The 27,988-nt window shown below is 38.0% G+C and overlaps 1 protein-coding gene across 4 annotated transcripts in view; it reads left to right on the top strand.

Annotated features, from left to right (window-relative positions):
• Positions 1–27,988, top strand: part of rasa2 (RAS p21 protein activator 2) — a 127,761-nt gene that overhangs the window by 63,479 nt on the left and 36,294 nt on the right. For all 4 annotated transcript variants that reach the window (XM_017686193.2, XM_017686192.2, XM_017686191.2 and 1 more), the window contains 7 exons: positions 1,427–1,503; positions 3,836–3,937; positions 4,433–4,586; positions 5,936–6,084; positions 7,789–7,903; positions 27,338–27,412; positions 27,749–27,872. In XM_017686193.2, coding sequence (XP_017541682.1) covers positions 1,427–1,503; positions 3,836–3,937; positions 4,433–4,586; positions 5,936–6,084; positions 7,789–7,903; positions 27,338–27,412; positions 27,749–27,872 — 796 coding nt within the window. The remainder of the gene's footprint in view (positions 1–1,426; positions 1,504–3,835; positions 3,938–4,432; positions 4,587–5,935; positions 6,085–7,788; positions 7,904–27,337; positions 27,413–27,748; positions 27,873–27,988) is intronic.

Below are 27,988 nucleotides of genomic sequence, written 5' to 3'. Positions count from 1 at the left end.
GCCATCACTGGCCTACTTTCACGAGTGTCCAGTGTCCAGTTGTTTGCTATTAGAGCAGAATTGTGGCTGTGAATTAGTGACAGTTAGCAGAGAAACACAGCCAGTTTACATTTTCTTGACTTGGTTTGACACGGTAAAGTGACAGTCTGACTGTTTGGCTCAAACAAACCCTCAGACTAGTCGGAGAGACTGAGGACCCACCCCTATTCTTCCTTTCTATTCCTAAAGCTATCACTTAAAATATGGAGAAACTTAGAAACTAAACAGTGGTGCTGTTCATTATATACAGTACATATTTTTACATTTTGTTGTTAGAATCTTGACAGTGCACACGCCAACAGACGGTTCACTGTGTACAGACTCTCGGATCCCTGCTTCTATATAATAGAGCTCAGCAGTGACCGCGCGCAATTTCACAGCCAAAGTCTACCTCATTTCCTCAGGTTCAAACACAAAAACAACTCATTACATCATAACAGTGAATCGGAGCTAAGATTTTTAAAAACTAACAAAAAGGCAAAGATCAAGACAGTGTATCTAAAAACCTAAAGTTGACAGAAAAATTTGTAAATTTCTGTCATTTAATCTTTTCTGTTAATGATCTAATTTGTCAGTGCTGCTGTTGTGTTCATTTTTACACGTAAAGATCTAACAAAATCTAGATAGAATAATAAAACATGCATTGAATAATATGGCACATTTAAACTTAGGGATCCTGTCAGCCAGAAGTACATCGATAATGTTTTTCTCAGACCAAATACTTGCAACCTGAGTAATCTACATTAAACCATTAATTCATAAAAATCTAGCTGATTTTAAATTAAGTGCATTAACTAGCTATACAATACAATACAATATACACTAGTTGTGAGTATTGTGAGTATGATGCATTGAGTATGGTGTGAATATGATGAGTATGGAGTGAGTATGATGTATGTTGTGATGAGTATGCTTTAAGAATGATGTGAGTATGTTGTGAGTAAGAAGGAAGTGTGATGTATTGTTGGGAGTATGAATGGAGTATGTTGTATGACGACAGTATGACGAGAGTATGATGAGAGTATGAAGAGAGTGATGAGAGTATGATGAGAGTGATGAGTACAATGAGAGTATTGTGAGAGTATGATGACACTATGATGAGAGAGTGATGAGACTATGATGAGAGTATGATTATGACGAGAGTGATGAGAGTACGATGAGATTATGATGAGAGTACGATGAGAATGATGAGAGTATGATGAGAGTGATGAGAGTATGATGTGTGATGAGATTGAAGAGAGTATGATGAGATTACGATGAGAGTATGATGAGAGTGATGAGAGTATGATGAGAGTGGTGAGAGTATGATGAGAGTATGATGAGAGTATGATGAGAGTGATGAGAGTATGGAGCTGAAGCAGGTGCTGAGCTGACTGTGTGGTTGTAGGTGTCCAGATCCAGCAGCAACGCCAAGAAATCCCACTTCCAGGTGGAGGACGAGGACATTGAGAAACTGGAGATCAAGTATGTTTATCATCTCTCCTCTTTGTGATTGGCCCGTTCCTCTCCTGCTGAAAGAGCACAGTTATGGGAGGAGTCTGGAGGGGGGGTGGGGGTGGGTGGATTCTGGGGGGGGTGGGTGGAGTCTCGCAAGGAGGCTTGTGGGCAAAGCCTGGAGTGGTGTGTGTGTGTGTGTGTGTGTGTGTGTGTGAGCAGAGTCTGGTGGGTGGTTGTAGGCGGAGTCTGGGGGTTGTGGGAGGGGGACACTGAGTGGAGCAATGTTGAATGTGAGCTGATAGGGTTGTTTTTTTAAGCTCATGAATAAGAGTCTCTCTCGCTCTCTGTGATCCTAAAACGCTCCTCTACAGCACACAGGTAAGCACAGGTGTGGTAAGGACAGGTGTGGTCATCTCAGGGTTAAAGGGCCTGACCGATATATCAGTTAACTGATAATATCTGCTGTTATTGAAGATGAACACGCAGCACTGTCCTGGTTCACGAAACAGACACCAACAGAGCATTCTGAGAAGCTCTGCCCCTTTATGCTAGAGTATTTACATTATTTAAAGGAACAGTTCACCACAAAATCACAACCTCCACCCAGCCTGCAGCTTTTTTATTTGATAGGACTTATTTTACTGTTGTGCGTTATTGAATTTTTTACTGAGTCACTGAAATTGTGAATATTTGTACTTCATGTTATTGGTTATTGTCTTAGTTTCTTTACTTTTTATATGTTTTCATTCTAAATCGTTTGGTCTTTGATGTCTGTTTCTTATTTGAGCTTTAATTTCTTATTTGAGCTTTTTTGTTTACTTTTTTAGATTTGTTTTAGTGGATTAAATTCTGTTCGGCCCCTGTTCAGCTCACTCAGCTGTGCTGTGAATGAGGGTCTCCCTCAGTGCAGCTCCGAGGGGAAATGGTTGATTGTTTGATTTTCCTGTTTGGTGTCTGAGGTTTGATTGCTCAGCTTTAGTGCTACAGCTTCATTACTTGTTAGCCGTGTTAGCCTCTTAGCTCCAGTGCTAAAGCTAAAGAAACAACTTTGGTTGAATTGATTACATTTGGAGTGAAGGAGAGTTAGATTTTTGGTGAACTGTCACTTTAAGACAGAGTTTCTGCTGTTTGAGTTTAAGAAACTAAACCAGATCAGTAAATCAGTTTAACTAAAACTAATATATAATATAGTAGAATAATATAATAGAATTAATATTATCAGAATGTTTAAAGATGTTTATATCAGTCAGGCTCTGCAGTGTGTGTGTGTGTGTCTGTCTGTGTGTGTGTGAGTGTGTTTGCGTGTGTCTGTGTCCGTGTGTGTGTCTGTGTGTGTGTCTGTATGTGAGTGTGTGTGTGTCTGTATGTGAGTGAGTGTGTGTCTGTATGTGAGTGAGAGTGTGTGTCTGTGTGTGTGTGAGTGTGTGTGTGTGTGCGTGTATGAGTTTGTGTGTGTCTGTGTGAGTATGTGTGTGTGTGTGTGTGTGAGTGTGAGTCTGTGTATGAGTGTCTGTGTGTGTGTATCTGTCAGGTGTGTGTGTGTGTCTGTGTGTGTTTTTCTTCCACAGCGCCCCTCATCAGCAGGGAGCAGATTGCCTCTTATTTGGAGGATTTTTGAACGCTTTGTGATTTGTGTGCTGTGTGTGTTAGGCGTGAAAATTTTTTGCCACCCTTGTGGTTTGAGTGCTGGGATGCATTTTTGATGTATTAATAATAAACATTATGCTTTTTATTTTTTTCTCCAGTTCTGTTCAGTCTCTCTTTGGTGTGTTTGTTTATAAGCTGCGGTGAAGAAACGTTTAAAGGTTTGTGTTTAAATGCGGCTAAATTAGCGCTTTGAATATTCTGGGTCCTCAGTGCTGCTGCGTGAAGCTCCACCCCTTCAGAGGCCAACACAGCCAAGCAGCAGCACTATTGGTTGAAGATGCAAATTCATGTTAATCAAAGCTAAAAAAATCATAATTTCACTGAAAAAAATTACTGAGCTGAAATGATCTCTTTCTCTCCCTCTCTGTCTGTCTCTGTCTCCCTCACCCCTCTCTGTCCATCTCTCTCCCTCTCCGCTTCTCTGTCTCTCTCCCTCTCCCCTTCTCTGTCTGTCTCTGTCTCTCTCTTCCACTCCCTCTCTCTGTCTGTCTCTCCCTCTCTCTCTGTCTGTGTCTCTCTCTCTCCCTCTCTCACTCTGTCTCTCTCCCTCTCTCTCTCTCCCTCTCTCCCTGTCTCTGTCTCTCTCCCTCTCTCTCTGTCTGTCTCTCTCGCTGTCTCTCTCACTCTGTCTGTTTCTCTCCCTCTCTCTCTCTCTCCCTCTCTCTGTCCGTCTCTCTCTCTCTCTGTCTCTCTCTCTCTCTCTCTCTCTCAGGGTGGAGCTGTGGAATAACGGCAATTTGGCTCAGGATGTTTTCCTGGGAGAAACGCGAGTGTCGCTGAAGGTCCTGAGAAATGACGTTGTTCACAAAGCATGGTGAGACATTCAGCTCTCAGAATCTGATTGGCTGATGCAGCCTAACCAAACCCCAATCTGCAACCAATCAAAGGCAGAATGTAGACTAGACATCATGATATCTCGGATACAGATGGTGGATTTAATCTGTAAACTAAGTGATTGCCAGGGGTCGTACCCAGTGTGTTCACACTGAGTGTTTGTTTAGGAGGTGAATGGCCCACAGTGACAGACAGGCTTGTGCTTTAGTGCCGTGTCTCTAGTTTCACTGCTGAGGAGCAGCGACACCTTAAAGACAGCGCAGTGTTTCCTCCCCTGGAGAGACAGCCAGATCTATAGGATCAAATCTTACTGCTAATGCTGGACTCAGGAGCAGATGGACTTCATTTCTGATCATTAAAAAATTTTATGCTATGGATAACTGTCCACCTGATCAGGTGTGTGTGTGTGTGTGTGTGTGTGTGTGTGTGTGTGTGTGTGTGTGTGTGTGTGTGTGTGTGTGTGTGTGTGTGTTAGGTACCTGCTGCAGCCCCGGGGGAACGGTACTAAGCCTAAGCCTGATGATCTGGGTTCCCTGAGGCTGAATGTGACCTACACTGAGGACAACGTTCTCCCGTCCTCCTGCTACTTTCCCCTGCGCAACCTGCTGCTGAAATCACCTGATGTTCAGGTACCACATGCCCTGCTGGCTGGAGGAATAGCAGACATACACGCACACGCACACACACACACACACACACACACAAAAACCAGGGCTGTATGTATAGTCCATGATTATTTTATAGGATCACTGTATTTAAACTCTAAAATGCAGTAATACTCTGATTGGAAATAATAATTTAATAATGGAAGTAATACTGATTGCAAAAATTATCCAGTCAGCTTTGTTTTCTCTGTGGTATCTAGGTAGATACAGCCAAACAAGCTCTCCCATTGGTTAAGTTCAGGAGCTGTTCACCAGTGATCTCTGCCTTCAACCAGTCTGATCAGATACTTAAGTGATACTTTTTTTAATCCCACAAACGGAAATTCCACCTGTGGAAAAAACCCATCCGTGAAGTGAAACACCACATACACACTAGTGAATGCACACACACATGCAGGGAGCAGCCCTATCCATGGTGCCCGCTCCACAGTAAAGTCAGCCAGAAGGACTGGTAGCCACTGTCTTACACAATAGATTAACAGTCAAACAATCAGTTTGATTTACAGTTGATTGGAGAGTAAAAATGTCCCTCTAGTCCTATGTTATTGTGGAGCCCTGAAGTGAGTTCACCACCTTCGGTTATATTACATTCACTCAGCTCATTCTCTCTTTCTCTCTCTCTCTCTCTCTCTCTCTCTCTCTCTCTCTGATTCTCTCTCCATCTCTCTCTCTCTCCCTCTCTCTCTCTCCGTCTCTCTCTATCTCTCTCGATCTCTCTTTCTCTCTGTCTCTCTCCCCCTCTCTCTCTCTGTCTCTCTTTCTGTCTCTCTCCCTCTGTCTCTCTCTCTCTGTCTCTCCCTCTCTCTGTCTCTCCCTCTCTGTCTCCCCCCCTCTCTCTCTGTCTCTCTCTCTCTCTCTCTCCATCTCTCTGTCTCTCTCTCTCTGTCTCTCCCTCTCTCTCTCTGTCTCTCCCTCTCACCCTGTCTCTCTCTCTCTCTCTCTCTCTCTCTCTCTCTCTCTCTCTCTCTCTCTCTCTCTCTCTCTCTCCCCGTCTCTCTCTCTGTCTTTCCCTCTCACCCTGTCTCTCTCTCTCTCTCTCTCTCTCTCTCTCTCTGTCTCTCCCTGTCTCTCCCTCTCACCCTGTCTCTGTCTCTCTCTCTGTTTCCCCCCTCTCTCTTTCTCCCTCTCTCTCTCTCTGTCTCTCTGTCTCTCCCCTCACCCTGTCTCTCTCTCTGTCTCACCCCCCTCTCTCTCTCTCTCTCTTTCTCTCTCTCTCTCTGTCTCTCCATCTCTCTCTCTGTCTCTTCCTCTCACACTCTCTCTCTCTCTCTCTCTCTCTCTCTCTCTCTCTCTCTCTCTCTCTCTCTCTGTAGCCCATCTCTGCATCTGCAGCTCATATTCTTGGGGATGTTTGTAGAGACCGGTCTGAAGCGTCTCTGCCGGTCGTTCGGTTGCTGCTGCATCATAATAGACTGCTGCCTTTCCTCACCTCGATTGCTGCCTTAGAGCTAGACAACACACAGTGAGTAAACACCTTCATGTCATTTACTCAAAGAGAGATTAGTTTTCATTTATATGTAGTTCATCGTGTTTTAGCTATATAAGTGGACAAAATAAGCTCCATCAAACTGTGAAAATTACCTTCACAATAAAATAAACGTGGAACCTGAACATGTTCACGCAATCTCCAAGCTGAACACAGTTTCCATTACCAACGTCCAGCGAGAGCAATGGTTTCTACATCTTCCAGTCAGTGAGTGTATATAATACATATCATACACTCTATGGACAAAAGTATTGGGATACACCTCTTAATCATTGAATTCAGGTGTTTCATTCAGTCTCATTGCCACATGTTTATAAAATGACACCCCAGCCATCCAGCCTGTCTTTACCCACACTAGTAAAAGACCAGTGCTGTAATAATATTTCATCGTTATAAGTCAGTTTGCAAAATTTCTTCCTTTCTAGATTTTCCACGATCATCTGTAAGTGGTATTTTTGAAAAGTGGAAGTGTTGAGGAACCACAGCAACTCAACCACGAAGTGTCAAAACAGGTAAATAGCAGGTCGCTAAGTTCTGAGAAGCATAGAGCATAAAAGTCTCCAACACTCTGCTGATCAATAACTGCAGAGTTCAAACCTCTGACATCAACATCAGCGCAGAAACTGCCATTGCCAAGCAGTTCTATTCTGTGGAGTGACTAATCACATTTCTCTGTCTGTCAGTCTGATGGAGGAGTCTGGGTTTGGCAAATGCCAGGAGAATGTTACCTGCCTGACTGCACTGTGCAAGCTGTAAAGTTTGGTGGAGGAGTGCTGATGTGGTGCTGATATGGTGCAGACAGACAGGCAAACACAGTCATACACACACACTCACACCTAGAGACAATTTAGCATGTCCAGTGGGCCAAACAGCATGTCTTTGGACTGTGGGAGGAAACCAGAGAACCCGGAGGAAACCCATGCAGAAACGGGCAGAACATTCAAACTCCACACAGTGAGGACCATGGTCGCCCGGCCCAGGCCCTTCTTGCCGTGAGGCGACAGTGCTACCCACCACGCCACCCTGCCGCCTCCCTTAGTTCCAGTGAAGGAAATCACAGAGACCTGACCTCAACCCCATCCAACACCTTTGGGATGAACTAGAGCAGAGATTGTGAGCCAGGCCCTCTCGTCCTCTCTTCGGACATCACAAACTTCTGGATGAATGAGAACAGATTCCCAGACTCTCTCCAACATATTGTAGAAGCTTCCCATAAGAGTGGAAGCTGTTAGAGCAAAGGGGGACCAACTCCATATTATGGATATGGATTTAGAATGGGATTCATAAAAGCTCCTGTAGGTGTGATGTGTAGGTGTCCCAATACTTTTGTCCATATAGTATATTTAGTGGTTCAGCTCCTCTGTGATTGTACCTCTTGCTCTTGTTAATAGAGCTTGTGGGGTTTTGTTACAGTGGATGATCTTGTGAGCAACTGGAGCTCCACCAAGCTAGTTTGCTGCTGGTTGATTTATATATAGTTCTTTTGGGAGTGTCTGTCCAGCATCGTCTGCTGGACGAACTGAAGGTTTCACTTTAAAAGACGTTTAAAAGCTGTATTTGAAGAGCTACAATCACAAATTCTATCAAAGTGACACAGTGCTGCAGCTGGGCTAAAGATTAACTAGGGAATTATACACATTTCTGTTAATCAACACAGACCATCTTTCTTTCTCCCTGCAGAGAGGCCAACACCATATTCCGTGGGAACTCTCTGGCGACTCGCTGCATCGACGACATGATGAAGATGGTGGGGAGAAATTACCTGACTGTCACACTGAAACCTGTACTGGATGAGGTAACATCCACCTGACCATCACACTCAAACCTGTATAATGTGGAGTTATATGGAGTTTGTATAGCTAGATTATATGGAGTTATATGGAGTCTAGATAGGTAGATTATATGGAGTTATATGGAGTCTGGATAGCTAGATTATATGGAGTTATATGGAGTCTGGATAGCTAGATTATATGGAGTTTGTATAGCTAGATTATATGGAGGTATATGGAGTCTGGATAGCTGGATTATATGGAGTTATATGGAGTCTGGATAGGTAGATTATATGGAGTTATATGGAGTCTGGATAGCTAGATTGTATGGAGTTATATGGAGTCTGGATAGTTAGATTATATGGAGTTTGTATAGCTAGATTATATGGAGGTATATGGAGTCTGGATAGCTGGATTATATGGAGTTATATGGAGTCTGGATAGCTAGATTGTATGGAGTTATATGAAGTCTGTATCGCTGGATTATATGGACATATATGGGGTCTTGTAGCTAGATTATATGGAGTTATATGGAGTCTGTATAGCTAGATTATATGGAGTTATATGGAGTCTAGCTAGCTGGATTATATGGAGTTATATGGAGTCTAGATAGCTAGATTACATGGAGTTATATGGAGTCAGTGTAGCTTGATTATATGGAGTTATATGGAGTCTGTATAGCTAGATTATATGGAGTTATATTGAGTCTGTATAGCTAGATTATAAGGAGTTATATGGAGTCTGGATAGCTAGTTCGTATGGAGTTAAATGGAGTCTGTAGAGCTAGACTATATGTAGTTATATGGAGTCTGTGTAGCTAGATTATTTGGCGTTATATGGAGTCTGGATAGCTAGATTGTATGGAGTTATATGGAGTCTGGATAGGTAGATTATATGGATTTATATGGAGTCTGGATAGCTAGATTATATGTAGTTATATGGAGTTTGTATAGATGGATTATATGGAGTTATATGGGGTCTGGTAGCTAGATTATATGGAGTTATATGGAGTCTGTATAGCTAGATTATATGGAGTTATATGGAGTCTGGATAGCTAGATTATATGGAGTTATATGTAGTCTGTATAGCTAGACTATATGTAGTTATATGGATTCTGTATAGCTAGATTATATGGAGTTATGGAGTCTGGATAGCTAGATTGTATGGAGTTATATGGAGTCTGGATAGCTAGATTATATGGAGTTATATGGAGTCTGTATAGCTACATTATATGGAGTAATATGGAGTCTAGATAGCTAGATTACATGGAGTTATATGGAGTCTGTATAGCTAGATTATATGGAGTTATATGGAGTTTGTATAGCTAGATTATGTGGAGTTATATGGAGTATGTATAGTTAGATTATATGGCGTTATATGGAGTTTGTATAGCTAGATTTTATGGAGTTTATATAGCTAGATTATATGGAGTTTGTATAGGTAGATTATAAGGCGTTATATGGAGTTTGTATAGTTAGATTATATGTAGTTATATGGAGTTTGTATAGCTGGATTATATGGAGTTATATGGAGTCTGTATCGCTAGACTATATGTACTTATATGAAGTTTGTATAGCTAGATTATATGGAGTTTGTATAGCTAGATTATATGGAGTTATATGGAGTCTGTATAGCTGGACTATATGTAGTTATATGGAGTCTGTATAGCTAGATTATATGGAGATATATGGAGTCTGGTAGCTAGATTATATGGAATTATATGAAGTCTGTATAGCTAGACAATATGGAGTTATATGGAGTTTGTATAGCTAGATTATATGGAGTTATATGGAGTCTGTATAGCTAGATTATATGGAGTTTATATAGCTAGATTATATGGAGTTATATGGAGTTTGTATAGTTAGATTATATGGCGTTATATGGAGTTTGTATAGTTAGATTATATGGAGTTATATGGAGTCTGTATAGCTAAACTATATGTAGTTATATGGAGTTTGTATAGCTGGATTATATGGAGTTATATGGGGTCTGGTAGCTAGATTATATGGTGTTATATGGAGTCTGTATAGCTAGATTATATGGAGTTATATGTAGTCTGTATAGCTAGACTATATGTAGTTATATGGGGTCTGTGTAGCTAGATTATATGGAGTTATATGGAGTCTGGATAGCTAGATTGTATGGAGTTATATGGAGTCTGGATAGCTAGATTATATGGAGTTATATGGAGTGTGGATAGCTAGATTATATGTAGTTATGTGGAGTTTGTATAGTTAGATTGTATGGCTTTATATGGAGTTATATGGAGTCTGTATAGCTAGATTATATGGAGTTTTATGGAGTCTGTATAGCTAGACTATATGTAGTTATATGGAGTTTGTATAGTTAGATTATATGGAGTTATATGGAGTCTGGATAGCTAGATTATATGGAGTTATATGGAGTCTGGATAGCTAGATTGTATGGCTTTATATGGAGTTATATGGAGTCTGTATAGCTAGACTATATGTACTTATATGGAGTTTGTATAGCTAGATTATATGGAGTTATATGGAGTCTGTATAGCTGGACTATATGTAGTTATATGGAGTCTGTATAGCTAGATTATATGGAGATATATGGAGTCTGGATAGCTGGATTATATGTAGTTATATGGAGTCTAGATAGCTAGATTATATGGAAATATGAGTCTGGATAGCTGGATTATATGGAGTTATATGGAGTCTGGATAGCTAGATTATATGGAGTTATATGGAGTCTGTATAGCTAGACTATATGTACTTATATGGAGTTTGTATAGCTAGATTATATGGAGTTAAATGGAGTATGTATAGCTGGACTATATGTAGTTATATGGAGTCTGTATAGCTAGATTATATGGAGATATATGGAGTCTGGATAGCTGGATTATATGGAGTTATATGGAGTCTGGATAGCTCGATTGTATGAAGTTATTTGGAGTCTGTATAGCTAGATTGTATAGAGTTACATGGAGTTTGTATAGCTGGATTATATGGAGTTATATGGGGTCTGGTAGCTAGATTATATCGTGTTATATGGAGTCTCTATAGCTAGATTATATGGAGTTATATTGAGTCTGTATAGCTAGATTATATGGAGTTATACTGAGTCTGTATAGCTAGACTATATATAGTTATATGGAGTCTGTATAGCTAGATTATATGGAGTTTATATAGCTAGATTATATGGAGTTATATGGAGTTTGTATAGTTAGATTATATGGCGTTATATGGAGTTTGTATCGTTAGATTATATGTAGTTATATGGAGTTTGTATCAATGGATTATATGGAGTTATATGGGGTCTGGTAGCTAGATTATATGGTGTTATATGGAGTCTGTCTAGCTAGATTATATGGAGTTATATGGAGTCTGTATAGCTGGACTATATGTAGTTATATGGAGTCTGTATAGCTAGATTATATGGAGATATATGGAGTCTGGATAGCTAGATTCTATGGAGTTATATTGAGTCTCTATAGCTAGATTATATGGAGTTATACTGAGTCTGTATAGCTAGACTATATGTAGTTATATGGAGTCTGTATAGCTAGATTATATGGAGTTATATGGAGTCTGGATAGCTAGATTGTATGGAGTTATATGGAGTCTTGGTAGCTGGATTATATGGAGATATATGGGGTCTGGTAGCTAGATTATATGGAGTTATATGGAGTCTGTATAGCTAGATTATATGGAGTTATATGGAGTCTGGATAGCTAGATTGTATGGAGTTATATGAAGTCTGTATCGCTGGATTATATGGACATATATGGGGTCTTGTAGCTAGATTATATGGAGTTATATGGAGTCTGTTTAGCTAGATTATATGGAGTTATATGGAGTCTAGCTAGCTGGATTATATGGAGTTATATGGAGTCTAGATAGCTAGATTACATGGAGTTATATGGAGTCAGTGTAGCTTGATTATATGGAGTTATATGGAGTCTGTATAGCTAGATTATATGGAGTTATATTGAGTCTGTATAGCTAGATTATAAGGAGTTATATGGAGTCTGGATAGCTAGTTCGTATGGAGTTAAATGGAGTCTGTAGAGCTAGACTATATGTAGTTATATGGAGTCTGTGTAGCTAGATTATTTGGCGTTATATGGAGTCTGGATAGCTAGATTGTATGGAGTTATATGGAGTCTGGATAGGTAGATTATATGGATTTATATGGAGTCTGGATAGCTAGATTATATGTAGTTATATGGAGTTTGTATAGATGGATTATATGGAGTTATATGGGGTCTGGTAGCTAGATTATATGGAGTTATATGGAGTCTGTATAGCTAGATTATATGGAGTTATATGGAGTCTGGATAGCTAGATTATATGGAGTTATATGTAGTCTGTATAGCTAGACTATATGTAGTTATATGGATTCTGTATAGCTAGATTATATGGAGTTATGGAGTCTGGATAGCTAGATTGTATGGAGTTATATGGAGTCTGGATAGCTAGATTATATGGAGTTATATGGAGTCTGTATAGCTACATTATATGGAGTAATATGGAGTCTAGATAGCTAGATTACATGGAGTTATATGGAGTCTGTATAGCTAGATTATATGGAGTTATATGGAGTTTGTATAGCTAGATTATGTGGAGTTATATGGAGTATGTATAGTTAGATTATATGGCGTTATATGGAGTTTGTATAGCTAGATTTTATGGAGTTTATATAGGTAGATTATATGGAGTTTGTATAGGTAGATTATAAGGCGTTATATGGAGTTTGTATAGTTAGATTATATGTAGTTATATGGAGTTTGTATAGCTGGATTATATGGAGTTATATGGAGTCTGTATCGCTAGACTATATGTACTTATATGAAGTTTGTATAGCTAGATTATATGGAGTTTGTATAGCTAGATTATATGGAGTTATATGGAGTCTGTATAGCTGGACTATATGTAGTTATATGGAGTCTGTATAGCTAGATTTTATGGAGATATATGGAGTCTGGTAGCTAGATTATATGGACTTATATGAAGTCTGTATAGCTAGACAATATGGAGTTATATGGAGTTTGTATAGCTAGATTATATGGAGTTATATGGAGTCTGTATAGCTAGATTATATGGAGTTATATGGAGTTTGTATAGTTAGATTATATGGCGTTATATGGAGTTTGTATAGTTAGATTATATGGAGTTATATGGAGTCTGTATAGCTAAACTATATGTAGTTATATGGAGTTTGTATAGCTGGATTATATGGAGTTATATGGGGTCTGGTAGCTAGATTATATGGTGTTATATGGAGTCTGTATAGCTAGATTATATGGAGTTATATGTAGTCTGTATAGCTAGACTATATGTAGTTATATGGGGTCTGTGTAGCTAGATTATATGGAGTTATATGGAGTCTGGATAGCTAGATTGTATGGAGTTATATGGAGTCTGGATAGCTAGATTATATGGAGTTATATGGAGTGTGGATAGCTAGATTATATGTAGTTATGTGGAGTTTGTATAGTTAGATTGTATGGCTTTATATGGAGTTATATGGAGTCTGTATAGCTAGATTATATGGAGTTTTATGGAGTCTGTATAGCTAGACTATATGTAGTTATATGGAGTTTGTATAGTTAGATTATATGGAGTTATATGGAGTCTGGATAGCTAGATTATATGGAGTTATATGGAGTCTGGATAGCTAGATTGTATGGCTTTATATGGAGTTATATGGAGTCTGTATAGCTAGACTATATGTACTTATATGGAGTTTGTATAGCTAGATTATATGGAGTTATATGGAGTCTGTATAGCTGGACTATATGTAGTTATATGGAGTCTGTATAGCTAGATTATATGGAGATATATGGAGTCTGGATAGCTGGATTATATGTAGTTATATGGAGTCTAGATAGCTAGATTATATGGAAATATGAGTCTGGATAGCTGGATTATATGGAGTTATATGGAGTCTGGATAGCTAGATTATATGGAGTTATATGGAGTCTGTATAGCTAGATTATATGGAGTTATATGTAGTCTGTATAGCTAGACTATATGTAGTTATATGGGGTCTGTGTAGCTAGATTATATGGAGTTATATGGAGTCTGGATAGCTAGATTGTATGGAGTTATATGGAGTCTGGATAGCTAGATTATATGGAGTTATATGGAGTGTGGATAGCTAGATTATATGTAGTTATGTGGAGTTTGTATAGTTAGATTGTATGGCTTTATATGGAGTTATATGGAGTCTGTATAGCTAGATTATATGGAGTTTTATGGAGTCTGTATAGCTAGACTATATGTAGTTATATGGAGTTTGTATAGTTAGATTATATGGAGTTATATGGAGTCTGGATAGCTAGATTATATGGAGTTATATGGAGTCTGGATAGCTAGATTGTATGGCTTTATATGGAGTTATATGGAGTCTGTATAGCTAGACTATATGTACTTATATGGAGTTTGTATAGCTAGATTATATGGAGTTATATGGAGTCTGTATAGCTGGACTATATGTAGTTATATGGAGTCTGTATAGCTAGATTATATGGAGATATATGGAGTCTGGATAGCTGGATTATATGTAGTTATATGGAGTCTAGATAGCTAGATTATATGGAAATATGAGTCTGGATAGCTGGATTATATGGAGTTATATGGAGTCTGGATAGCTAGATTATATGGAGTTATATGGAGTCTGTATAGCTAGACTATATGTACTTATATGGAGTTTGTATAGCTAGATTATATGGAGTTAAATTGAGTATGTATAGCTGGACTATATGTAGTTATATGGAGTCTGTATAGCTAGATTATATGGAGATATATGGAGTCTGGATAGCTGGATTATATGGAGTTATATGGAGTCTGGATAGCTCGATTGTATGAAGTTATTTGGAGTCTGTATAGCTAGATTGTATAGAGTTACATGGAGTTTGTATAGCTGGATTATATGGAGTTATATGGGGTCTGGTAGCTAGATTTTATCGTGTTATATGGAGTCTCTATAGCTAGATTATATGGAGTTATATTGAGTCTGTATAGCTAGATTATATGGAGTTATACTGAGTCTGTATAGCTAGACTATATATAGTTATATGGAGTCTGTATAGCTAGATTATATGGAGTTTATATAGCTAGATTATATGGAGTTATATGGAGTTTGTATAGTTAGATTATATGGCGTTATATGGAGTTTGTATCGTTAGATTATATGTAGTTATATGGAGTTTGTATCAATGGATTATATGGAGTTATATGGGGTCTGGTAGCTAGATTATATGGAGTTATATGGAGTCTGTATAGCTAGATTATATGGAGTTATATGGAGTCTGTATAGCTAGATTATATGGAGTTATATGGAGTCTGTATAGCTAGACTATATGTAGTTAAATGGAGTCTGGATAGCTAGATTGTATGGACTTATATGGAGTCTGGATAGCTGGATTATATGGAGTTATATGGAGTCTGTATAGCTAGAATATATGGAGATATATGGCGTCTGGATAGCTGGATTATATGGAGTTATATGGAGTCTAGATAGCTAGATTACATGGAGTTATATGGAGTTTGTATAGCTAGATTATATGGAGTTATGTGGAGTCTGGATAGCTAGATTGTATGGAGTTATATGAAGTCTGTATCGCTGGATTATATGGACATATATGGGGTCTTGTAGCTAGATTATATGGAGTTATATGGAGTTTGTATAGCTAGATTATATGGAGTCTAGATAGCTGGATTATATCTAGTTATATGGAGTCTAGATAGCTAGATTACATGGCGTTATATGGATTCTGTATAGCTAGATTATATGGAGTTATATGGAGTCTGTATAGCTGGATTATATGGAGTTATCCTGAGTCTGTATAGCTAGACTATATCTAGTTATATGGAGTCTGTATAGCTAGATTATATGGAGTTATATGGAGTCTGGATAGCTAGATTGTATGGAGTTATATGGAGTCTTGATAGCTGGATTATATGGAGATATATGGGGTCTGGTAGCTAGATTATATGGAGTTATATGGAGTCTGTATAGCTAGATTATATGGAGTCTGGATAGGTAGATTGTATGGAGTTATATGAAGTCTGTATCGCTGGATTATATGGACATATATGGGGTCTTGTAGCTAGATTATATGGAGTTATATGGAGTCTGTATAGCTAGATTATATGGAGTTATATGGAGTCTAGCTATCTGGATTATATGGAGTTATATGTAGTCTAGATAGCTAGATTACATGGAGTTATATGGAGTCTGTGTAGCTAGATTATATGGTTATATGGAGTCTCTATAGCTAGATTATATGGAGCTATATTGAGTCTGTATAGCTAGATTATATGGAGTTATACTGAGTCTGTATAGCTAGACTATATATAGTTATATGGAGTCTGTATAGCTAGATTATATGGAGTTATATGGAGTCTGGATAGATAGATTGTATGGAGTTATATAGAGTCTGGATAGCTGGATTATATGGAGATATATGGGGTCTGGTAGCTAGATTATATGGAGTCATATGGAGTCTGGATAGCTAGACTATATGGAGTTATATGGAGTCTGTATAGCTAGATTATATGGAGTTATATGGAGTCTGTATAGCTAGACTATATGTAGTTAAATGGAGTCTGGATAGCTAGATTGTATGGACTTATATGGAGTCTGGATAGCTGGATTATATGGAGTTATATGGAGTCTGTATAGCTAGAATATATGGAGATATATGGCGTCTGGATAGCTGGATTATATGGAGTTATATGGAGTCTAGATAGCTAGATTACATGGAGTTATATGGAGTTTGTATAGCTAGATTATATGGAGTTATGTGGAGTCTGGATAGCTAGATTGTATGGAGTTATATGAAGTCTGTATCGCTGGATTATATGGACATATATGGGGTCTTGTAGCTAGATTATATGGAGTTATATGGAGTTTGTATAGCTAGATTATATGGAGTCTAGATAGCTGGATTATATCTAGTTATATGGAGTCTAGATAGCTAGATTACATGGCGTTATATGGATTCTGTATAGCTAGATTATATGGAGTTATATGGAGTCTGTATAGCTGGATTATATGGAGTTATATTGAGTCTGTATAGCTAGATTATATGGAGTTATCCTGAGTCTGTATAGCTAGACTATATCTAGTTATATGGAGTCTGTATAGCTAGATTATATGGAGTTATATGGAGTCTGGATAGCTAGATTGTATGGAGTTATATGGAGTCTTGATAGCTGGATTATATGGAGATATATGGGGTCTGGTAGCTAGATTATATGGAGTTATATGGAGTCTGTATAGCTAGATTATATGGAGTCTGGATAGGTAGATTGTATGGAGTTATATGAAGTCTGTATCGCTGGATTATATGGACATATATGGGGTCTTGTAGCTAGATTATATGGAGTTATATGGAGTCTGTATAGCTAGATTATATGGAGTTATATGGAGTCTAGCTATCTGGATTATATGGAGTTATATGTAGTCTAGATAGCTAGATTACATGGAGTTATATGGAGTCTGTGTAGCTAGATTATATGGTTATATGGAGTCTCTATAGCTAGATTATATGGAGCTATATTGAGTCTGTATAGCTAGATTATATGGAGTTATACTGAGTCTGTATAGCTAGACTATATATAGTTATATGGAGTCTGTATAGCTAGATTATATGGAGTTATATGGAGTCTGGATAGATAGATTGTATGGAGTTATATAGAGTCTGGATAGCTGGATTATATGGAGATATATGGGGTCTGGTAGCTAGATTATATGGAGTCATATGGAGTCTGGATAGCTAGACTATATGGAGTTATATGGAGTTTGTATAGCTAGATTATATGGAGTTATATGGAGTATGTATAGTTAGATTATATGGCGTTATATGGAGTTTGTATAGCTAGATTTTATGGAGTTTATATAGCTAGAATATATGGAGTTTGTATAGGTAGATTATAAGGCGTTATATGGAGTTTGTATAGTTAGATTATATGTAGTTATATGGAGTTTGTATAGCTGGATTATATGGAGTTATATGGGGTCTGGTAGCTAGATTATATGGTGTTATATGGAGTCTGTCTAGCTAGATTATATGGAGTTATATGGAGTCTGTATAGCTAGATTATATGGAGTTATATGGAGTCTATATAGCTAGACTATATGTAGTTATATGGAGTCTGTATAGCTAGATTATATGGAGTTATATGGAGTCTGTATAGCTGGACTATATGTAGTTATATGGAGTCTGTATAGCTAGATTATATGGAGATATATGGAGTCTGGATAGCTGGATTATATGGAGTTATATGGAGTCTAGATAGCTAGATTACATGGAGTTATATGGAGTCTGTATAGCTAGATTATATGGAGTTATATGGAGTCTGTATAACTAGATTCTATGGAGTTATATTGAGTCTGTATAGCTAGACTATATGTAGTTATATGGAGTCTGGTTAGGTAGATTATATGGAGTTATATGGAGTCTGGATAGCTAGATTATATGGAGTTATATGGAGTCTGGATAGCTAGATTGTATGACTTTATATGGAGTCTGTATAGCTAGACTATATGTACTTATATGGAGTTTGTATAGCTAGATTATATGGAGTTATATGGAGTATGTATACTTAGATTATATGGCGTTATATGGAGTTTGTATAGCTAGATTATATGGAGTTTATATAGCTAGATTATATGGAGTTATATGGAGTTTGTATAGTTAGATTATATGGCGTTATATGGAGTTTGTATCGTTAGATTATATGTAGTTATATGGAGTTTGTATCGATGGATTATATGGAGTTATATGGGGTCTGGTAGCTACATTATATGGAGTTATATGGAGTCTGTATAGCTAGATTATATGGAGTTATATGGAGTCTGTATAGCTAGATTATATGGAGTTATATAGAGTCTGGATAGCTGGATTATATGGAGATATATGGGGTCTGGTAGCTAGATTATATGGAGTTATATGGAGTCTGGACAGCTAGACTATATGGAGTTATATGGAGTTTGTATAGCTAGATTATATGGAGTTATATGGAGTATGTATAGTTAGATTATATGGCGTTATATGGAGTTTGTATAGCTAGATTTTATGGAGTTTATATAGCTAGATTATATGGAGTTTGTATACGTAGATTATAAGGCGTTATATGGAGTTTGTATAGTTAGATTATATGTAGTTATATGGAGTTTGTATAGCTGGATTATATGGAGTTATATGGGGTCTGGTAGCTAGATTATATGGAGTTATATGGAGTCTGTATAGCTAGATTATATGGAATTATATGGAGTCTATATAGCTAGACTATATGTAGTTATATGGAGTCTGTATAGCTAGATTATATGGAGTTATATGGAGTCTGTATAGCTGGACTATATGTAGTTATATGGAGTCTGTATAACTAGATTATATGGAGATATATGGAGTCTGGATAGCTGGATTATATGGAGTTATATGGAGTCTAGATAGCTAGATTACATGGAGTTATATGGAGTCTGTATAGCTAGATTATATGGAGTTATATGGAGTCTGTATAGCTAGATTCTATGGAGTTATATTGAGTCTCTATAGCTAGATTATATGGAGTTATACTGAGTCTGTATAGCTAGACTATATGTAGTTATATGGAGTCTGGTTAGGTAGATTATATGGAGTTATATGGAGTCTGGATAGCTAGATTATATGGAGTTAAATGGAGTCTGGATAGCTAGATTGTATGGCTTTATATGGAGTCTGTATAGCTAGACTATATGTACTTATATGGAGTTTGTATAGCTAGATTATATGGAGTTATATGGAGTGTGTATAGTTAGATTATATGGCGTTATATGGAGTTTGTATAGCTAGATTATATGGAGTTTATATAGCTAGATTATATGGAGTTATATGGAGTTTGTATAGTTAGATTATATGGCGTTATATGGAGTTTGTATCGTTAGATTATATGTAGTTATATGGAGTTTGTATCGATGGATTATATGGAGTTATATGGGGTCTGGTAGCTACATTATATGGAGTTATATGGAGTCTGTATAGCTAGATTATATGGAGTTATATGGAGTCTGTATAGCTAGATTATATGGAGTTATATGGAGTCTGTATAGCTAGACTATATGTAGTTATATGGAGTCTGTATAGCTAGATTATATGGAGTTATATGGAGTCTTGATAGCTAGATTGTATGGAGTTATATAGAGTCTGGATAGCTGGATTATATGGAGATATATGGGGTCTGGTAGCTAGATTATATGGAGTTATATGGAGTCTGGATAGCTAGACTATATGGAGTTATATGGAGTTTGTATAGCTAGATTATATGGAGTTATATGGAGTATGTATAGTTAGATTATATGGCGTTATATGGAGTTAGTATAGCTAGATTTTATGGAGTTTATATAGCTAGATTATATGGAGTTTGTATACGTAGATTATAAGGCGTTATATGGAGTTTGTATAGTTAGATTATATGTAGTTATATGGAGTATGTATAGCTGGATTATATGGAGTTATATGGGGTCTGGTAGCTAGATTATATGGTCTTATATGGAGTCTGTCTAGCTAGATTATATGGAGTTATATGGAGTCTGTATAGCTAGATTATATGGAATTATATGGAGTCTATATAGCTAGACTATATGTAGTTATATGGAGTCTGTATAGCTAGATTATATGGAGTTATATGGAGTCTGTATAGCTGGACTATATGTAGTTATATGGAGTCTGTATAACTAGATTATATGGAGATATATGGAGTCTGGATAGCTGGATTATATGGAGTTATATGGAGTCTAGATAGCTAGATTACATGGAGTTATATGGAGTCTGTGTAGCTAGATTATATGGAGTTATATGGAGTCTGTATAGCTAGATTATATGGAGTTATATTGAGTCTGTATAGCTAGATTATATGGAGTTATACTGAGTCTGTATAGCTAGACTATATGTAGTTATATGGAGTCTGTATAGCTAGATTATATGGAGTTATATGGAGTCTGGATAGATGGATTGTATGGAGTTATATGGAGTCTGGATAGCTGGATTATATGGAGATATATGGGGTCTGGTAGCTAGATTATATGGAGTTATATGGAGTCTGGATAGCTAGACTATATGGAGTTATATGGAGTTTGTATAGCTAGATTATATGGAGTTATATGGAGTATGTATAGTTAGATTATATGGCGTTATATGGAGTTTGTATAGCTAGATTATATGGAGTTTATATAGCTAGATTATATGTAGTTATATGGAGTTTGTATAGTTAGATTATATGGCGTTATATGGAGTTTGTATCGTTAGATTATATGTAGTTATATGGAGTTTGTATAGATGGATTATATGGAGTTATATGGGGTCTGGATAGCTAGATTGTATGGAGTTATATGGAGTCTGGATAGCTGCATTATATGGAGTTATATGGAGTCTGGATAGCTATATTATATGGAGTTATATGGAGTCTGGATAGATGGATTATATGGAGTTATATGGAGTCTGTATAGCTAGATTATATGGAGTTATATGGAGTCTGGATAGCTAGATTGTATGGAGTTATATGGAGTCTGGATAGCTAGATTATATGGAGTTATATGGAGTCTGGATAGCTAGATTATATGGAGTTATATGGAGTCTGTATAGCTAGATTATATGGAGTTATATGGAGTCTGGATAGCTAGATTGTATGGAGTTATATGAAGTCTGTATCGCTGGATTATATGGACATATATGGGGTCTTGTAGCTAGATTATATGGAGTTATAAGGAGTCTGTATAGCTAGATTATATGGAGTTATATGGAGTCTAACTAGCTGGATTATATGGAGTTATATGGAGTCTAGATAGCTTGATTACATGGAGTTATATGGAGTGTGTGTAGCTAGATTATATGGAGTTATATGGAGTCTGTATAGCAAGATTATATGGAGTTATATTGAGTCTGTATAGCTAGATTATATGGAGTTATACTGAGTCTGTATAGCTAGACTATATGTAGTTATATGGAGTCTGTATAGCTAGATTATATGGAGTTATATGGAGTCTGGATAGATAGATTGTATGGAGTTATATGGAGTCTGGATAGCTGGATTATATGGAGATATATGGGGTCTGGTAGCTAGATTGTATGGAGTTATATGGAGTCTGGATAGCTAGACTATATGGAGTTATATGGAGTTTGTATAGCTAGATTATATGGAGTTATATGGAGTATGTATAGTTAGATTATATGGCGTTATATGGAGTTTGTATAGCTAGATTATATGGAGTTTATATAGCTAGATTATATGGAGTTATATGGAGTTTGTATAGTTAGATTATATGGCGTTATATGGAGTTTGTATCGTTAGATTATATGTAGTTATATGGAGTTTGTATAGATGGATTATATGGAGTTATATGGGGTCTGGATAGCTAGATTGTATGGAGTTATATGGAGTCTGGATAGCTGCATTATATGGAGTTATATGGAGTCTGGATAGCTATATTATATGGAGTTATATGGAGTCTTGATAAATGGATTATATGGAGTTATATGGAGTCTGTATAGCTAGATTATTTGGAGTTATATGGAGTCTGGATAGCTAGATTGTATGGAGTTATATGGAGTCTGGATAGCTAGATTATATGGAGTTATATGGAGTCTGTATAGCTAGATTATATGGAGTTATATTGAGTCTGGATAGCTAGATTATATGGAGTTATATGGAGTCTGGATAGCTAGATTGTATGGAGTTATATGAAGTCTGTATCGCTGGATTATATGGACATATATGGGGTCTTGTAGCTAGATTATATGGAGTTATAAGGAGTCTGTATAGCTAGATTATATGGAGTTATATTGAGTCTAGCTAGCTGGATTATATGGAGTTATATGGAGTCTAGATAGCTTGATTACATGGGGTTATATGGAGTCTGTGTAGCTAGATTATATGGAGTTATATGGAGTCTGTATAGCTAGATTATATGGAGTTATATTGAGTCTGTATAGCTAGATTATATGGAGTTATACTGAGTCTGTATAGCTAGACTATATGTAGTTATATGGAGTCTGTATAGCTAGATTATATGGAGTTATATGGAGTCTGGATAGATAGATTGTATGGAGTTATATGGAGTCTGCATAGCTGGATTATATGGAGATATATGGGGACTGGTAGCTAGATTATATGGAGTTATATGGAGTCTGGATAGCTAGACTATATGGAGTTATATGGAGTCTGGATAGATGGATTATATGGAGTTATATGGAGTCTGTATAGCTAGATTATATGGAGTTATATGGAGTATGTATAGTTAGATTATATGGCGTTATATGGAGTTTGTATAGCTAGATTATATGGAGTTTATATAGCTAGATTATATGGAGTTATATGGAGTTTGTATAGTTAGATTATATGGCGTTATATGGAGTTTGCATCGTTAGATTATATGTAGTTATATGGAGTTTGTATAGATGGATTATATGGAGTTATATGGGGTCTGGATAGCTAGATTGTATGGAGTTATATGGAGTCTGGATAGCTGCATTATATGGAGTTATATGGAGTCTGGATAGCTATATTATATGGCGTTATATGGAGTCTGGATAGATGGATTATATGGAGTTATATGGAGTCTGTATAGCTAGATTATATGGAGTTATATGGAGTCTGGATAGCTAGATTGTATGGAGTTATATGGAGTCTGGATAGCTAGATTATATGGAGTTATATGGAGTCTGTATAGCTAGATTATATGGAGTTATATGGAGTCTGGATAGCTAGATTGGAGTTATATGGAGTCTGGATAGCTGGATTATATGGAGATATATGGGGTCTGGTAGCTAGATTATATGGAGTTATATGGAGTCTGGATAGCTAGATTATATGGAGTTATATGGAGTCTGGATAGCTAGGTCGTATGGAGTTATATGGAGTCTGGATAGCTAGATTATATGGAGTTATATGGAGTCTGGTAGCTAGATTATATGGAGTTATATGGAGTCTGGATAGCTAGATTATATGGAGTTATATGGAGTCTGGATAGCTAGGTCGTATGGAGTTATATGGAGTCTGGATAGCTAGATTATATGGAGTTATATGGAGTCTGTATAGCTAGACTATATGTAGTTATATGGAGTTTGTATAGCTAGATTATATGGAGTTATATGGAGTTTGTATAGCTAGATTATATGGAGTTATGTGGAGTCTGTATAGATGGACTATATGTAGTTATTGGGAGTCTGTATAGCTAGATTATATGGAGTTATATGGAGTCTGTATAGCTAGACTATATGTATTTATATGGAGTTTGTATAGCTAGATTATATGAAGTTATGTGGAGTCTGTATAGCTGGACTATATGTAGTTATGTGGAGTCTGTATAGGTAGATTATATGGAGATATATGGAGTCTGGATAGCTGGATTATATGGAGTTATATGGAGTCTAGATAGCTAGATTATAAGGAATTATATGGAGTCTGGATAGCTGGATTATATGGATTTATATGGAGTCTGGTAGCTAGATTATATGGAGTTATATGGAGTATGTATAGTTAGATTATATGGCGTTATATGGCGTCTGGATAGCTAGATTGTATGGAGTTATATGGAGTCTGAATAGCGTGATTATATGTAGTTATATGGATTTTGTATAGCTAGATTTTATAGAGTTATATGGAGTATGGATAGTTAGATTGTATGGAGTTATATGGAGTCTGTATAGCTGGACTATATGGAGTTTTATGGAGTCTGGATAGGTAGATTGTATGAAGTTATTTGGAGTCTGTATAGCTAGATTGTATAGAGTTACATGGAGTTTGTATAGCTGGATTATATGGAGTTTGTATAACTAGATCATATGGATTCATATGGAGTCTGGATAGCTAGATTATAGGGAGTTATATGGAGTCTGGACAGCTAGATTAGATGGAGTTATATGTAGTTTATAAATAACTCTAGTCGCTAGTCATGAAAATCACTTAATTATTACATGTTATTAAGACATAATTACAAATTAATCCAAAAGTCTAAATGAATTACATGTAAAGCAGTGTGCCAAACAAATTTGCAATTGCAGTTATATTTGAAAAATGCATAGTTTTTTTAGTAATTGTTAACTGTTTGAAAACCATGCTTTACAAACTAGTCTCTGGCTTCTGAGGCAAATTTTTTGCAATTGGTCTAGAAATATTCTGTTTTTCTGGAGGTAAATAATTATTATTTTTTTTTACCCAACCTGTTGTTGCTCAATAAATAACAGAAAAGGAACCTAAGTAGACCTCGCAATCGGGACAGCACTTCAGAGCCATTGAACATCATAGTATTCACTGCGCTGTTCACGTTTTATCTGTTTACTGCAGTCGCTCCTTAATTTACAGTCCCCTCCTATAAAGGTGGATCATCTCAGTGTGAAAGGAGACTCTGAATCTGCAGCAGCCGTTTTCCTGCATCGGCACTGCTGTGGAAATGTGTATGAAGAACCGGCTGATTTAAGGAGTCGGATCTGTTGTGATAAATCGACTCAGTAGCCCAGATAAACACAGATAATCGTGACTATTAGTTTATAGTCTATTAAAAAAACATTTAATTTCTGAACTTCTACAAGAGTTAAAGTGTTTCTCATCGTTCAGGGAGAACGTCAGTCTGTAGCACTGGTCCCGCTGTGATTCCCCCCCGCTGTGATTCCCCTCCCGCTGTGATTCAGCTGCTGTCGGTCATTCAGCGCAGGTTTCTCTCTGTGACCGCTCCTCTTCCTCAGTGCCTCAGACAGCCGCTCTTCTTCCTCAGCACCTCAGACAGCCGCTCCTCTTCCTCAGCTCCTCAGATGGCAGCTCGTCTTCCTCAGCACCTCGGACAGCCATGCCTCTTCCTCAGCCCCTCAGACGCCTACTCCTCTTCCTCAGTTCCTCAGATGGCAGCTCCACTTCCTCAGCGCCTCAGATGGCAGCTCCACTTCCTCAGCGCCTCAGACAGCTGCTCCTCTTCCTCAGCTCCTCAGACAGCCGCTTCTCTTCCTCAGCCCCTCAGACAGCTACTCCTCTTCCTCAGCTCCTCAGATGGCAGCTCCACTTCCTCAGCGCCTCAGACAGCTGCTCCTCTTCCTCAGCTCCTCAGACAGCCGCTTCTCTTCCTCAGCCCCTCAGACAGCTACTCCTTTTCCTCAGCTCCTCAGACGGCAGCTCTTCCTCAGCTCCTCAGACGGCAGCTCTTCTTCCTCAGCTCGTCAGATGGCTGCTCCTCTTCCTCAGCCCCTCAGACAGCCACTCCTCTTCCTCAGCTCCTCAGACAGCCACTTCCCTTCCTCAGCCCCTTAGACGGCCACTCCTCTTCCACATCCCCTTGGACAGCCGCTCCTCTTCCTCAGCTCCTCGGACAGCCACTTCTCTTCCTCATCCCCTTGGACAGCCGCTCCTCTTCCTCAGTGGCTCAGACGCCCGCTCGTCCTCCTCAGCCCCTCAGACAGCCGCTCCTCTTCCTCAGCCCCTTAGACGACAACTCCTCTTCCTCAGCCTCTCAGACAGCCGCTCCTCTTTCTTCGCCCTTCAGACAGCCGCTCCTTTTCCTCAGCTCCTCGGACAGCCATTTCCCTTCCTTCTCTTCAGACAGCCGCTCCTCTTTCTTCGCCCTTCAGACAGCCGCTCCTTTTCCTCAGCTCCTCGGACAGCCATTTCCCTTCCTTCTCTTCAGACAGCCGCTCCTCTTCCTCAGTTCCTCAATTAGCTGCTCCTCTTCCTCCGCGCCTCAGACAGCCGCTTCTCTTCCTCAGCGCCTCAGACAGCCACTTCTTTTCCTCAGCCCCTCAGACAGTCAGTATTTTAAACCAGGCTCTCTCGTGTTGAAGAGCCAGCATGTTTACACAGTTAGCTAAGGTACCACAAGCTAAGGTAACTAACGCTGGCTTTATCTAGCGTAGCTTACGAACTACAAACATAGCCGGTCAACTTGCCTCAGACAAGCGAACTGCCAGAATTTCACCACAGGAACCGTTTCTACAGACCTACAAACACAAATCTGTTCATATCTGTTCAAATCTGTACTTTACACAAATACAGCAATTTATCAGAACAGTAAAGACAGAAGTGAAGAAATAACTCAGATTCATAAAGCTTCGTCCGCCAGGTTGCTCAGACCGGAGCGATGGAACTCAGCGGTGCCTTCACTGACAGGGATACATGCGATGCTGCCTTCAGATTCGGTCAACATTAGGCACCTTAGAAGGCAGCTGCCTTATGCTGCCCCCCGAATGGGACAGCACCATATATCTGGAGTTTTGTGGAGTTCATATAGTTAGATCTTTTAGCTAAAATGTACTTTTAGAGAGTTTATATAGTTAGATTTATGTGGAGCTAACATAGTTTGGTTGACTTGATTTTATAGTTTACATGGTTTATATGTATTTCCATGTTGGATTATATTGAGTTTAGTTGGATTATGCAGAGTTCATGTATTTTGTCTGATAATCTGTTTGGTTTAACATTCTGTACCAGATATGAACTGACCTTAATTTTTAATTTCTGCAGATTTGTGAGTCCAATAAAACGTGTGAGATCGATCCAGTGAAGCTGAAAGAGGGCGACAACGTGGAGGTCAACAAGGTGAGACCTGTGAATGCAAAGCTCATGGTGAGGTCAGACAGTCCTGGTCAGCATCTCCAGATTGTAACTGCTTTTTGTCAGTGTTGCTGATCATCAGACTCCAATAAAAACACCAAGTTGTCTCCTGTGTTGCTGTGGTAACAGAGAATGTTCTGGCTGGAGATATGGTTTTTATCACATTAGAGTGCAGGTTCCTCAAGTAAACACGGAGTGTTTGAGGATCGTCCAAGCTCACCACTCTGTGTTTATTTATTTTGATTATTTTGTTGTTATTTTGAAGTTTATTATTTCCCTTTCTTTTTGCATTACTGTGCCTTATGTGTGTTGCGTTATCAGGAGAACCTACAGGTGTATGTTCAGAAGGTCTTTTCCTCCATCACCCAGTCCAGTGCCAGCTGTCCTCCGCTGATGTGTGACGTGTTCAGGGCTCTGCGCCAACTCGCATCCGACAGGTTCCCCGGTGAGAGAAACCGCCACAAACCGCAGTGTTACTAATGATCCACTAGGAGGAGCCAGAGAGCCAGAAGAGACCCAGCCTGTTTTGAAACTCCTGTTTTCTCATTTTTATGATTTTCT

This window comes from Pygocentrus nattereri, chromosome 7 (assembly GCF_015220715.1).
Source record: "Pygocentrus nattereri isolate fPygNat1 chromosome 7, fPygNat1.pri, whole genome shotgun sequence".
Lineage (NCBI taxonomy): Eukaryota > Metazoa > Chordata > Actinopteri > Characiformes > Serrasalmidae > Pygocentrus > Pygocentrus nattereri.
The sequence above is the reverse complement of the archived record's forward strand: the minus strand, read 5'-3'. Positions and strand labels throughout refer to the sequence as shown.